At 35.5% G+C, this 16,178-nt stretch overlaps 1 protein-coding gene across 1 annotated transcript in view; it reads left to right on the plus strand.

The window, feature by feature from the left end:
• NDUFAF2 (NADH:ubiquinone oxidoreductase complex assembly factor 2) overlaps positions 1-16,178 on the plus strand; it is a 60,173-nt gene that overhangs the window by 24,811 nt on the left and 19,184 nt on the right. The window contains exon 2 of the mRNA XM_040540504.1: positions 14,030-14,119. Within this exon, the coding sequence (XP_040396438.1) occupies positions 14,030-14,119 (90 nt within the window). The remainder of the gene's footprint in view (positions 1-14,029; positions 14,120-16,178) is intronic.

Below are 16,178 nucleotides of genomic sequence, written 5' to 3' on the forward strand. Positions count from 1 at the left end.
CAACAAAAAATATTTTGAGTTCAATAGACACTTAAATGTTCCAGAAACTGGTAAGGGAGTTTTCTGTAGCTGATAAAAATTTATTTGGTACTAAAGACAAAAGCAGGTAATGATATAAGTGTACAACTTACTATGAGAAGGGTTGTGGTTTTTTTTGTTTGTTTTATTAGTTGTTCTAAACTGTCTCCAAACTATATTCAGTCTTTACATCTTGCATGACAAGTCTCCTTTGAACATGCCGAAAAAAAGAGTTATGCTTTCCTAAACAGTTACGAGATTTCCCTTGTTTTGTTGCAGTGTTGTGCTTCAGTATGATGAGACATAGGTCATGTGTCGTCATGATATCAGTACAGTTCCTTCATACTGAGGTCTTTAAGAATGAAAGAGTGTGGCGTCATAATTTAAAAACATAGGGATCATGTATCCTAGCTACTCAAATCAGAAAGGAGTATGTTAGAATTCTAATGAGATTAATTCAGTAACTTTGCAGTAATGAGAGTCTCTATGAACATCATTATTACTGGAAGTTTACATTTTAGAGATTGAATTGGGAAAATGTAGTAAAGTATATTTTTAATTTTACTTTTTTAAATTAAAGTACAGCTTAGGAACCTACAAGTGTTTGAAGTACCTGGAAATGAAATTGATAGTGGAGTTTATAAGTATCAGCAAGAAAGCTTGTTTTTTGTTTGTTTTATTTTTTGTTGTGTTTGTTTGCTTGTTTGTTTTTGTTTTTCTGTTCCGGTGATCATAAACTCTAAAGTTTGCCATCCAAAGGCAATCTTGCATTTTCTTTCACTGGCATAAGCATAAACGTTCTCACATAGAAACCTCTACATATACTTATTAGCTACAGTAGTTGTAATCAGTGCTTTCGCCTTTAATAACAGCAAAAGACTCTAAAATCAACAGGCACACAATTGAGTATTTAGATACTTGATTAGGTACTTACAGACTGGGAGAGCACATAGTCCTCTGTATTTCCTGGTTAGCCTAAAGTTTCTTTACTGAAACTTGAACTATGGAAGTGGAGGAACTGATCAGTGGGGAATGGATGTTACTTTATTTATTTATTTTTTTCTAACTTGCCAGGTAACCACAGAAACTCCCAAATTCAAATAGAAAAATACAGTTCTTAGGTTGACACAAGCTGAAAAAGTTTTTTGGATTTCAGCTAATCCTTAGTCCTTGTTCCACTCCTTTCTTTTCATGCTCAAAATACTTTTTAAAGAAAATGAGACATTGCTGCAGTACCTTGGTAGTGTGATTTTTAAATTTTTTTTTTCCTTCTTAAACACCTACAGCACTCTGAGCTGACCAAAAGCAGCTAAAATGTTTGTTTGTTTTTCCTGAATTAGCATTATTGCAAAATACATTAACTAATAGATGTACACAGGCCAGCTTAAAGAGACAAACTTTTGAAGCAAGGTTTTAAAGTAATCTAACAATGTATAGTAAGATTTAAATAAGGCAATTTTTTTCAGCTTTTGAAAGATTCTGCCATGTCAACGCCTATCCACTAAACAGCTGTACATTTTAGAAAGCATTATTTGATTTAATTAAAAATTTTAAAAGGTACCAAGAAGGTACCAGTTACCTTGGAAACACCTGCTTTTCTTACAGCTCTAACCAAGTAAAGATTTTTGGTTTCTGTATATAACAAATGACTATATTATGCAAACTGCTGACTTGCAACATTAAAAGGTATGGAAGTACATCATAACCGTACCAATGATAATTAAGCTTCTATAAGCATTATCATAGCATTCTTTTAATCAGCATATTACGAATTATGCTTTCAATCCTGTTTTTCCTTTTGGCTTCTTTAGCTGAGTATGTATAGTGAAGATGTGAAAAAACACTCAAGAAATTTAAGTATAAACAAACTTGAAAGTAAAGCAAGCTACAGGGCTGGTGAACGTAAGTTGTACTGAACTCATGTCAAATGTCAAACTAGTGAATCAGAAATACATTTAGAAAGTTGTTTCTAAACTTGCATGCACTCTTTTAGATATGTTGTTTTAAGCATCTCCTTTTCAACTCTCATACATTTTATGTATAAATTAGGATGCAAGAATAAAACTGGGAAGTTTTCTGGCCTGTTAAGCCTTTACTTGGTTAGAGTTGTAAGAAAAGCAGGTGTTTCCAAGGTAACTGGTACCTTCTTGGTACCTTCTAAAACTTTTAATTATGAGTAATGTCATTTTTCATGTCAATATGTACCTCTTCACAGCCTTCTAGGCTGCTTTATCCAAGAGCTGATGGGGAAAGGCAGTCAGTGTTGTCACTTTACCTGGTTGAATTGATCCTGAGTGTCTCATCTCACTAGGCACTTCATTGCCATGCAGGTTATTTTATAAAAGTACAAAACTTCCTGTTAGACTCAGCTGCATGATGAAAGTGTTTTCTTTTGGGGCAACCCTGGCAGACTCTACCATTATCTGCTTTTATTTCAGTCTTTGTTAGATATTTCATTTGCTTTAAGATGTATGGTTTTCCTCTTGACTCTAGTAGGCTACACTTAGCAGATATTTCTGCACACCATTTGCTTGCTGAGGGTCATGCTGCATTCACTTCTCTAATTAGAAATTGTTTCCTCATCTCACAAAAAGAAGCAATCCCCTAGCTGGCATTGTGTGAGGACCACACTGTGTTTAGGCCCTGTTCTCTAATTTCCCGCACCCCCCTTTTTTCCCAAAGCCTCAGGTTTTCACAGCAGTAAATATTTCTTGTTTTCTCCCCAAAGTCGTATTATAACTCATGAAGAATCTTACATGACCTGCTGGATGAGGTAACCTTACTTCACCTGAGAGAGTTTTTTCAAACAGAGTTCAGCATGTCTCAAATTGACAGTGGCATTTGCAGAGAGGGTCAGTAGTTCAGTCAGATTGTACTCAGACTGTTCAAACAGATTTCAGACTGTACCACCAATTTCAGAGTCACATTGGTACATTTAGATGGGGCCCACCTCCACCTTTTGTGCCTCAAATATTAGGCGCTCTGTTCACATCTAGCTGAGATGCAGACTTTGAAGGAGTTGTCTAATTACTTTGCAGGTGAGAATAAGCAACTTAAGTACTGTAGGAGTTTATTTATTTATTTATTTATTATTTATTGTTGTGTTATGTTGATGTATCTGCATCCCCTTTCTTTTTGGTCTGAGTCTGTATTTGTGAGACTTCTGTTGGTGAAAGGACTAGGTCCTTTATATATACCTTCTCTTGTGTTCTCAAATGTTCTGTCTTGGAGTACATGAATAGTGCAAGTGCAGCTGCAAAGCATAATTTTGTAACATACATGATAGAATAAGTAGCATATAAATTGTAGGACAAAGTCATTTTTAGAGCTATGTAAAAGAAATGCCTGTAGGATAGGCATATATCTGATATGGATAATATATCTCAAAGGACAAGTTACTCTGTTGGCTAACATTCCTTCAGAAGTTGTGCTCATGTTGACTCGCCTATACTCTGCAATGAAAAACAAAATAAAGTGGAATACAAGTGTTCTCTAATCCTTCAAGTACTATGCACAGTATTAGTTGTAATTGTGTTCAGACCTTGTATGTGACTGAATTTGCTTTGCAAATCTCAAACCAGTAATCCTTTTGTAAAATGTATTAAAACTTGCTTAAAAAACAAAACACAGCAGCAATCGCATTAGCTCCTTGAGAGTGTATGTGCAGCTAGCTGTAATAATTCCATTTATTTTGGGGGGAAAAAAAAAGGCAAATGAGAATTTGTAAATGACTTATAATTGAAATATAATTAATCATCCAAACCAGACTGTAACACTGCTGTGTTGGGTCATATTGCTTAATTGATGTTCTCCACAGCTGTAACTTTCTTTTCATTTCATTTCATTTACAATTCATACCCTTGCTGTCATTTGCCCATTTCTCTTCCCTGCATGACTGCCTTTTTGTTTATCTTCCTGCGTTATGTTTTTATTTATAGAGTACAAGTTATTGTACACTTTCTGTCTGCTTGCTAAATTCCCTTTATACATGCTAAATTCCCATTTTAAGCCATTCTTCATACATTTACAGAAAATATTCAGTACTTTATTCCTGGATTTATTCACGTTTTGACAGTAATTGGTAAAAAACGATTTCTTGAATCAGATAGACCAAAGCAAAACTAAAGAACAGTTGGGAGAAATCTTCTGCATGCCAAAACACTGAACATTGATCAGCTATTCAAGGAAGTAGGATCATTTAGACTTTTGTTGCAAAAACAGTTGTGATGTTGCATATATTTAGTACGTTTATTATAGATTCATTTACAAAAGAGAAGTTCTTTTTAAAGATGTCATACGAAGTTGTTGGGCTTTGTGCTGCTTTAATGAGGTACAATGTGCAAGGCTTTTAATGAGCAAGATAATGGGGGCCAGGTTTTGGTATCTCCTGCTGGGGGACTAGAGTGACAATGGGCATTCAGCAGAGAGCTTTTAAATCTCATTGTCCAGTGCAGGAACTTGCCTCTCAGTCAAACTGCAATAAGAGGTGTTGTTACAGCAGCAGCTGTTGTTAACAGCAGGCTTTCAAAACATAAGGTTTGCTTACACATGTATAAAAGCCATGCACTCTGCTCCCTAGTGCAATTACAGGTTCATCTTTTTCAGATTTGTCATTCCTGAAAAGAAAACATAAAACACAGGATGCTTTTTTCATATATTGACATAGAAGTAGGTGAATACAACTTGACTGCTCAGCAGCTTATAAAAACCAGCTCCCCTGGTGCTGCTTTCAGCCGTTCCCTTGCATACTGGCATTGGTGACTTGGGGGCAGAGACCAGCACTTCCCTGTCCACGTCCCCTCCTCAGGAAGTTGCAGAGAGCAATGAGGCCACTTCTGAGCCTCCTCTTTTCCAGACTGGGAAACGCAAATGTCCTCAGGGTCTCCTCACAGGACAGGCCCTGTTACCAGCTCTGTTACCCTTCTCTGGACACTTACCTCCCATTGCTTTTACTGTAAATAATACTACTAAAACGAGAATGTCTGTATAATGATAAGAGGAGTATCTGGAGTAAAAGCTTCAGAAAAAGTGTAGTTTTGCATTGTAATCTCCTAAACTATGGTTACCTAAAGTACAGATTTACTGTTGAAGCCTCTGCCATGTATCTTGCTCTGCCTGCATAGTGGTTTATCAGCTAAAGAGTTATGAAGTGATCATTTCGTGCTGAGAACTAGGCCATGTTCAGAACCTAGCCAGTCTTACAGTCATTCATAACAACAGAACAGGCTTCCTAGATTTTGCTGGATGATTTTTTCAGCCTACCTCTTAATTTTTTTATTATTTTGTATAATTTTTTAATAATGTTGTATTATATCATAAAAGTATTTTTGTATTTTATAAAGTGTTAAATGAAATAATAGTTTATTTTTAATATATAAAAAATGGAATACCTAATTTATCAATGATTAATGGTTGTGGTGATCTTTTTCTCCCTTTGCTTGTCTTTAACCTCATTAACATAAGTGTTGCGTCTATTAGTTTTTTTGATACCAGTTCATAGCTTTTCAACATTAGAGTTGGAGTTGCAGTAGCAACTACCAGTTTGCCAGGGACCATGTGCATGCATAGAAACTGTGAAACTGTCCTTCTCATCATTAGCTGCTTGACAGATGTGAATAAAATTTTTGAGTTGTTTCTGGGTAAATTGTACTGTCCAAAGACTTTTGCTAGAGCAGATATTGGCACCGTGTATAGCTCTTGACCATTATTTTAAGAATGAGACAGTCAGAATCATCATCATAATCATTTGTTTGATCTTTGTGGAAGTAAAGTATTTCTCAGTGTGGATGAGCCCTAGGCAAATCCCTGACTGCACACTGATTTCTAATCTTTCAGGGAAATAATGTGAAGTAGCTGCACCAAATGTTTAATGTTCTCACTTCATATTTTGCATTCCAGTTCCCTTCCTTCTGTCTTTATAATGCATTTTTAGATTTTTTTACTGGACCAGCTTCTTACTCCCAGTGCACCAGTGGAGTGTTACATACTGTTTAGATATTGTGGACTTCCTAAAGTCTGCACACGTTTGTCTGCTTACCCAAGTGTAACACCTATAGTGCAGTGAAAATGCACCATTTGGGCCTTGTCTTTTTGTCTAGGGCTAAGGTTTTGTGTGGTATTTTTGTTGTTGTTTAGTTTAGTTTTGTATTTTTTCTCCTTTCTGTCTGTAAAGAAGATGCTGTAGAGCACCTGGATCCAGAGAATTCTGTGACTTCCTTGTTGTTTTTTTTTTTTTTAATTATTATTATTTTTTTATTATATGAGTTTAGTTTTTCTGCTTAGAAGGAATTTGTGATACCTCAGAATGGATGTCTTCATTTGGTTTATAATCCCTTTATCCCTAAGTGCTCTGACAAAATACTCTGATTACCAGAGAGAGAGAGTTTGTATCTTTTTTACTGCTAATTAACTACCTTTTTATGAGAGTAGTGTGTTTGTTTGTTTTTTTTCCTGTTGTGTGTTTGGTTTTGTTTGCTTGTTTGTTTTCCTCCTTCTTTTTTTTTTTTTTTTCCTTCAGTAGCACAGGCATCAAAGATAAAAAGCAGTATGGTTTCATCGTTGCCTATGACATAGATTTTTAAGGTATTGGTATAGTATATGTAATGCTACCTGTATCCTCAAGAACAGTGATGGCATCTGCATCCTCAAGAACAATGTGACGGAAACAATTACTTATAAAATTAAAGAGTCAGAGTTCTGGACAAATAGGCAGGGACTATGTACTAACGATTAACAATTCAAATTCAGCCCAGCAGCCAAAATCTGTAGAAGTACTTAAACAATTCATGCCACACCAGATCCAATAAACTAATACCTCAGGTGAGTAGATGTCCTCAGAATATAAGGAACTGGGTAAATAAGCTTTGCTGCTTAACAATGTGCAGTATAGCCTCTTTATCAAAAGGCAGTAGGTGACCAGCACTGTGAAGTTGGGGTATGTCTGGACTGCAGTCCAGAAGTGACTGTAAAGCATGCTAATTTAGGCAAAATTTTTTGTTTGTACTTAACAGTTTAGAGATGTTTAAACACAGCTGCCATAATCCTGATGGAAATTGTTAAACTTTTGGCAATTAGAACGCTCAGACAGAAATACAGTTTGTAGGGTAAAGAAGAGACCAGCTTGAAAGAGAAAGGAATGCATGTATACACTAGCATTTTGAATTTCTTAATTCTGCAGTTGTTAATATAAAATGACTTCTGGGAGACTATTTGTATTAACTTTTGCTTAAAGTTTGAATCAAGAAACATTATGAAGATCACCTTACAGGACTCAGTTCTAAAAGGTGGCAAGCTGTTTCTGTAAGGGACTGACCTTATTAACAGTGACATGGTACTATATTGTCTTGCTGAGTAAACTAAATGCAGAGAACAGTGTGTTAAGGAACACCTTTTGACTTCTGTCAGATCTGTGGTTATAGATCGCCTTAGGAAAATGGATAGTGAAGTAGTTATTAGCACTGCACATTGTCTAATTGTTGTCCTGATGTTCAGTTGTTGATTGCATCACTATTAGAATACTTGTTCCATTACCAGTTCCAGAAATTACAGCGATATATCAATGAGCCTTACAACCCATGTATGTGCATTTTTCTTTCTGTCAAAGACATTGCTTCCAGACAGATTTTTGTATTATTTGTTATCTTAGTTTTCTGTGTACTAACAGATGTGTTCAGGGTAGAGTCCTAGACTAGGCAGGTAGTGGTCTTCAAAAAAAGCATAGGCCTGCAGTTATGAGAGAGAGAACATACATGGGCATTTAAAAAACAAACAAGCAAACAAACCCCCCATAAAGTCTGTTTTCTGCTATTTCTTTTTTGACTTGTTTTTCACATTATAACTATAGCAAATATATACTTAAACTCAGAGATCTCTTTTTTCCATTCCCATTCCCCCAGCCCTACCTTTGGGATTTTGTAAGTTTTTTTTTTTTTTTTCAGATTTATTGATCTATTCTGTGTCTTTATTATCAACACTTTGGTTGAGTAACTTTCATTTGAACGTTGGTATTATCTGTATTACACATTTTATGCTCCTGAAACTTTTAATTTGTTCTGAAAGACTAATTAGGCAATGGGTCATAGAAAAAATGTATATGTATATACATATATTAAGTATATCAATGACTGAATACATGCAAGGGAATTACTAAGCAAAAATGTAATTAGGGTGGGCTAATGACTGACACAAGCATAGCTCCTTTAATTTAAGAGGGGAAAAAGCAGTCTGCTGTTTGTGTCAAACTGGAAAGCTTTTATATGCATAAACATTTTTAACTGGTAAATGGAATCAAATTGCAGCCTGTACTCTATAGATGTTTGAAAGATGTTATGAAATCAGATTGTCTTTTTAAAGAGTTGAGGGAAAAGCTTTTTCCCTATTAAGCAAAATAGGGACAGTAAGAAGAAAGAAACAGATAAGCTAAATACAGAGAAAAAGAGAAACAGAGAAGCTAATGCTGTCAAAATAATTCTGGTTAGTGGGCAGAAGATACAAATTGGTATTTGAAATTGGAATGAATCCCTGTAGACCTGATTACCTGACAGTATTGTTCATGTTAGGTAGAAAACGTTACAGTATTATTCATGTTACAGTATTAATCATGTTAAGATTGGGTTAAGTAGTGCAGGACTGAGTTTTGCCCGCTTGGAAAGCACTGTTCTGTAAGGTACTATGCGAGAGGATAAGGCATTTAATTTTGTTATAGTTGTACAAGACTCCAGCAAGAATGTTACTAAATTTTTTTATGTGCCAGCAAATAATTTTCTTGCACTCTCTTCTCAGAGATAAACAGTATGGCTCTTCTTTCAAAGAATAATGTGTGGTCTTTCTTCTTGATGTAGGTTTGTTTTTTGTTTCCTTGCCAAGTACCTAAACATTGTGATGGATCAGTTATCAATTTGTGGACTGTTGGACAGTAAACCTTGTTTGCAAAAACTTCAATTTTCAGCATATGCTTATAAGAAGGGCAAAATCTCGATGATATCTAGAGTTGGGTTTGTTAAGTTAACATTTTGGATTAAAATTTAGGACAGTCAGGCTAACTGCACTATAATGCTGTTGAAATAGTAGCGTTGGTCACATTTACAAGAGTGAGAACTTCTCTGGAGTACCAACAGTCCATCCTAGAAAAGCTTTTGAAGTTTATTTATATAATCCTTTTCATTGAGAAACTGACAGTGGATTCTATCAAGATGTGAAAAGTCATCAATGGAAATTTCAACGGAGAAGTAAAGTCTGTGTGCTGCTGTTACACTCATATCTGTTTCTGACAAAACATACAAGGCAGGGACATGTCTCTGGCAAAGCTAACGTTCCCTCATCTAAATTCAGCTTTAAAATTTGATGTCTTCTCTGGTGACTGCAAGTACATTGTGACAACTAAAACAAAAGCAAAAAGCTTTCTCTCCTGTAAGAGACCATAAGTCCCATAAGTCTGATTTCATCTGTGTTAAACTACTTGGGCCATATTTCTTAAGGTATATTGACCAGAGGCTTCAGTAAATGTAGAGTATTTGTGCTAGTGTTAATTGCTGGGTCAGGTGTCTGGAAGATTGTCAAACTCAGAGAGAAGATGGGAGAAAATGATCAAAGCTCCGAATTTGCTGTGAATAGGTAGTTTCTGGTATGTAAGAGAAGTCACTTAAAACTAGCTTGGCTATCTTTAGCTTTTGTTGCAACATAAACCTACCCTTAATCTTTTTGTACGATGTCAGACACATTATTTGTGGGATATGAAGAATACTTAATGAATGTTAATGGAAAAAAATCTCCTAATTAAGTGAATTAAACATGGCAAACTGTTTCTGCCTTGTTGGATGTTAGTTGAAAGTGCCATAGAAAGTCAGAGCAAGGTAGGAATAATAATTTTGGTACACAGTGTGGGATTGTTGGAGCTGCAGATAATATAAAATAGGAAGTAGTACTAAGGCAGCATGGTTATGATGCTGGCACTGTCAGCTGGCATTTCTTTTAGGAAAAAGGTACTGGCAAGCATGTACTGCCTATGAGCTTTTTCCTTGGACATTGTGTTCCCAAAAGCAGACGCAATTGTCCTGACTTCAAACCTTCAATAGAAATCTAAAGAAACCTATATTCCTTTGCAATGAAAATAACACTTGCAGACAACTCTATAAATCCAAATTTATTGTTCAGAAATGCAAGATAAATAGCAAAAATTAAAATCACGATTTTGGTTCTGAGTGCCAGGTACTTCAAGCTTCTCAGGACTTCCTCATTCAACACAAGTTTAGTATTGGTTGGTCCTGTACCACTGTAAAACTGGAAGTCATTGATCCTTGTTCTCTTGAGGTTAATGGAAATAGGAACCATAGAATGAAGCAATCCATGGTCTCACTTGCTACTCTTAAAAGTTGAAATGAGTTTCTAATATAATTTTATAAAGCATAAAGTGACATAATTTTAGAAAGCATTAAATGACTTGAAGTCTGTGAATTATTGGAGAAAATTCGTAAATTGTCGTTAGAGATAGATGTGACATACAAATACTAAACTTCTTGTCTCCTGTTCCAGTCACTCTGCTAAAAATCTATGCCAAGGAGAGATCTAAGCTTGTACAAATTAGTTTTCACCTTTAAAAGGGTTGCTTTCCCTTTCTTCACAACATTTTTTTTCTCCAATAGAGACGAGAATTTACTTAGTTTGAAAGTGATGGATCACTTACACAGCTGGGAGAGAAATAATCTATTTTTTTGTCCTTCCTAGAGAAGTAATTTTCTGTTTTGTGGGAAGAAATACTGACAGTTCAGTTGCTTTGCTAACTAGCAAAACATGTGGAGTTTGTTGAGGTTTTACTGGGCATGAGATGAGAAACAGGTGACCCATTCAGTGAGCAACATAAGGTAGTGCTAGAAAAAAATTTAGAAACTTTTGTTTTCACCAGGCAAAGTTTATGTTGCATTACTGATGATGACATAATGTACTGACAGTAAATGAGCTATGCAATATCATCCCTTAGAAATGTGTAGCACTTTTATAAATAGGTATGCTTTCAAATTGTTGGCTTGTTTCTTCAAAAAGTTTACAGCAATGTCGTGCAACTGAAATTCAGTCTGCTTAGTCTGTTTATCTTAAATTGAAGGCTGCATATTTGGTCTGAGTGTTGTTGGTGTTTTTTTGTTTTCGTTTTTGTTTTTTCTTTATCATTACTTTTCTCTAAGCAATTAGTGGTGTTTCTTCTATGGACTCTTATCATTCAAACAGTGCAAAATCAGGGGGCCAAGAGAGTCCTGGTCCTGAGTTCTCCTGAGTGTCTGAGATTTATTTGTTTTGCTTCAATATTGTGAATTGTTGCTTTAGTGTGGTAGCTCCATGCATGCACACATGTAAGCAAATGATCTCGTTTCCATCTGCTGAGTACAAAACATCCTGGTATTTCGCAGTTATTTCTTTCTTAACTGATAATGCACACCATAGTTTGTCCTTGTTGTACATGTTAGGTGTACTTATCTGGAGTTTAGCAGAGAAATCTTTTTCAAATAACAATTTTATAAACTGTGAAAATCTAGGGCTACTAGATATCTTTCAAATAATATATATATTGTTATAAGAAACTGATGTGGAAAGAATTTTCCTTCAATTACAGAAAAACACAAGCTTGGTATTATTCATTATTCAACTTCATTTTGCGTTTTGATATGGAGGGTTCTTCCTTTTTTTTTTAGTACAGATGTGGTTTAGTGGCTGCAGTGAAAATTACTAGGATTTTTTGTTTCTAGGAGAGGGACCCTTCCCTAGAATACATTGAAGTATTAAAATATTAATCTCATAACATCTACACGTGTCTGCAGTTAACCATATTTTTGTCTGTAGAGAAGGCTGTAGAAATTTAGAAGGTAATCCATTAAGCCATTTGCTAGCCTGTCATGTCAGCAGGCTGCATAATGCCTGTTAAACACTTTTGTTTTCAATCTTTAATAGAAATTAAAGTCATCACACTGACTTTTAGACAAACTGGGACAGAAAGGCTTAGAGGAAATAGGTGCAGTAAGAAAGTATGCAAATCCAACAAAACAAATCCAACAGTTGAAGTCAGTGTTCTAAGTGCATTACAAATGCAGAGAGATGTAAAAGCCACCAGCTCTACTATGCAATCATTCTTCAAAATAACATCTTTGAGAAATAATTCTGTGAGTTCGGCTCTCCAATGTAATTTGACTGTGGAATACAGGCAATGAATTTTTACATGTGTCTTACAAAAGCTTGCAGCACAATGCAAAGCATTGTATGTTAAAAGTAGATTATAAAAGTAGATTATACATTCTCAAATAAAATATATTCTTAACTAGAGATGTAACTTCAATCACAGTTTGAGGTAGCAGGTAGAAAAATACATTCCTTCTTTACTTTTGCTTATGTTAATTTACTCACAGTCTTCTTATACCTGCATAGGACTGAAATAATGGACAGTTTTTAAAGTGATGCTGTGCTCACAGTAAAATGTAGTGACTATCCAACAATGGAGAAGAGTGTTAATTCCAAGACTTCTATAGGATCTATAGATAGATCTTCAATTTTTCTGGGAATCTTCCCAATGAGGAGAAAATAAGTCTGTATCTTTCTTTTGCTTAATAGGTAAAGAAAAGGTTGGTAAAATGATTTATCCTCAGTATTGTTGAAAAGAAATTATTTTAAGCAAGTGTATGAAGTATAATATATTCAGCGTATACAAATTGTGTATTTATAAAACAAATAAATATAAAACATGTATCTTTTAACACTGATAAAAGAATCTAATCTCGGTGATGAAGGCACAAAACACTATTTTCTTCACCTGATGATGCATCTCTGAAACAGTAAAAATGTTAGATACAGAAGTCAGCAAAACTGATACATTGTTTAAAAGTAAAAAGAGATAGTATAAGTTAAAGAAGGTACTTAGAAAAGGAATAGAAATATCTATACAAATTCTTATTATTTTGCTGTATTAAATACTTGATAATGAACAATAGTATGTACTTTAGCTATTAATCAGTGATGGGTTAATTGTAACTACTGACTTTTAGTATGAAAAATACATATTTTATACAGTTACTTCTTTCATTGTTTCCTCACGATGTCAAATTTCTCCATAGCAGCCTCAGTGCTAGGAGAAAAAGCCTGGGAAATGTTATGCGGTTTTTTTTTGTCTGTAAAGAATGGGGAACTTTCACATATTTCCCAGTATCTGTTAATTTAAAAACATTGCAATGCTCTCTCACAAGTGAAAGCTTAGTGGTTAAAAATATTTTAAGTATTTTTTTTTCAATCTGAAATATACACCATATACTGCTGTATACTATATCATCAGTCAAACATTCATTTTTCCTTTTTGGGTATAGTAGAGTCTGTGGGAAGGGTGTAGGTCGTGGTTCTCCACACTGGCTCGTCGTATAATGTATCAAATGTTTACTATCAGAGATATGCCTAATGGTTTTCATTTTTTTATTTCATTTCATTTTTTAATACAGAAAATACTCAGTTTTCAAGTGCATGTGAAAAGACTTGTGCACAGAACAGTTGCCACCAATAGGACTGATGTGGCCTGGCTGCTGGGCAGGGCTCACCAGTGAACCATCTGTGCTGGTTTTTGACTCTAGGGCAGTTTCAAGTTGCTGATTCCTCACCAGCAAAGGTGTGGAAAATGTCCAACTGAAGGAAAAAACGGGTGATGGAAAACTGATTGGAAACTTGCCTCAGAGAAGCATCCTCAAAGGGAGGACTGAGGTGGACATTTTGACTGGAAATACATTTGTCATTAGTAATCCAAGTGAACGGTAAAACATGGAAGCTTCTGTTAAAATTAATAAAATAGATAGCATTTCAGATAGGCTTTTATGGGAGATGGTAATTGTCTTCTCAGTATTTTAATCCTTCATTTTTATCCTGCAGCCATCATTACACTTGTGTAAGAAGAATTCTTTCAAAACAATAGCATAATCAGCAATTTAAATACTGTATATGTATATATATATATTTAACTGTCCCTTTTTTTTTTTTTTTTTTTTTGCTATAGGGCAGATTATACCAGAGAGAAGATTTGTAGAAGCAATAAATCGGCAAGCTTATCAGTATGAGATGGGTGACTTTCCAACAGAATGGGAAGGTAAATCTTGAAAATTTTGGTTTTATTTCAATATAACTTTGCCATTGAATTTAGGTTCCATATTTTTAATGAAATGCCTGACTATATAAATAGGTTGTCTCTTATCTTTCCTTTTGAGTAATGCAGACTTTTGTTTAACTGCTCAATTATTACGAATTCTTAACATAACCCCTTTACAAATAGGATAAATGTTTAGGAAATCGGTACTTAATAAAAATGTAAATAAAGCCTGTGTGATCATGACTTTCTCCTATTAAATATGAACATACTTGTGCCCGAGGGGGGATCAGATAGAATAACCAAAACTAAACGTATTAAACTTCTTAATTATGCCTTCACTGCAGTGCTAATTTGTATTTCAGTTGAATTATTGGTGGCACAGTGATGTTTATTGTTGCTTTTGTTTTCAGAATAGTATCTGTTTTTCTGCACTCTGGTTCCTTATACTCCTCTTTGCACAATCTCTCTACGAGAGTTGGAGAGCCTGTAAATAATTAAGCATTTTTCCGCCAGTAGTGGTGGACGTTTCTAGGTCCCAAAGTTTCAGACAAGTTCAGGGAGGCTGGGGAAATTCCTCAAAATTAACTGAGCAGCCCCTGGAGAAAGAGAGAAAGGAGAGAGAGAATGTGAGTTGGTCCTTGAGGCTATAGGAGCTTGAGCCAAGAATAGGGTCAACTGAGCCAAATGGACTCTATAAGGTAAGCAAGGATCCTCTGAAACATGGGAATTCCACAAAAAAAGCTAGCCTATGTTTTTTCTGTTGTTGTTGAATGCCATCTAAGTTGTATAAACAGTTTTGTGGAAATTTAAAATAAATTTTAAAAGCCAAAACTAACTTCTGCTGTGTTTGTAGAGGCTGTGCAGAGAATTGTCTTGTCTTTGCTACATATTGAGATATGAACTAGTGATGTGGGATGCTCTGAAGTTTCGTTCATCACTACTACTTTTCTGCTTCCTGTAAAATGCAAAATTTTCTTAGTAAGAAATGGGAAAGAATGAAAAGAGTAGAGGGTTCTAGTAATGCTGTAGAATACAGTCAACTGAGTGGGAAAAGTTTAATACAAGGTTTTAAGACGTACCTCGCTGAAAGGCTCATTACAATTCTCTCCCTGTGTTTTTTCCTCTAAGAGGAAAGGAGAAATCCGATGTTTCCCAGGCCCAGAAGACCTGTGCTGAACTTTCACTCTGTTATCTCGTGTCCAGGCACTTGAAAAATTCCCAGTGCATTCTTCCTTTGGGTGTTCACTTGATAACTTGTGCTGTCGTGGACACTGATCATTCCAGCAAATAGTCTGAGGCTTTGCAGGAGGATTTCTAAAACAGTTGCTGTTTATCTCTGTAGTAGAAGATTAATATAAGATTAGAAGGCTGTATAATAATTCCTATTATTGTTTTTTCCTTATTGTTGGATTTTGGGGGAGGATTTTTAGTATTCTAAATCCTCTCTGACGGGCACATGCTTATACCTCCAGGGGTCTTCTCTCCAAATACTGCATATGCACTCCGACATTTGCAGCCTCTCTGCTTCAGTTTTGTCTGGCTCATCAATAGCATTTTCCTTTTCTAGCCTTCTCATTCTTTCCAGTTAAAGGACTGTACTAAAGTCTCCGCTCCTTTTTTCTAGAAAGCTGCAGAGCGCTTCTTTCACCTGAGCTGCTTTTGTTCTACCGGGGCTCAGCTTTTTCACTTCTGACTAATCCTTAGTGACTATCTGATGTAAAGCCACTTAGCCGTGCACCCTTTCCCCCTCCCCTTTCCTTACATCACACTGTGATGTAACCTAAATGAATAAAAGTACTATCCCTGGAAATATTTAAGGGCAGGAGCTGCCTGAGGAAAACCTGCATGAAATTAGGGGCAAAGGGATTGCTTACAGAGTGGGAGCAGGCTGCAGTGAAATTTGAAGGGGGTCTAAGATAAATCTCGTTGTATTTCTAAGACATACAGCCTGTACTGCTGGTAAACTAAGGGGCTAATTTTGGTACTGTGTTTACGAAGTTATAAACATGACATAGGGTAAGTGAGACCAAGTAGGAAGCTATAAAGCAAGACGGTAAAG

Source organism: Cygnus olor, chromosome Z (assembly GCF_009769625.2).
Source record: "Cygnus olor isolate bCygOlo1 chromosome Z, bCygOlo1.pri.v2, whole genome shotgun sequence".
Taxonomy (NCBI): domain Eukaryota; kingdom Metazoa; phylum Chordata; class Aves; order Anseriformes; family Anatidae; genus Cygnus; species Cygnus olor.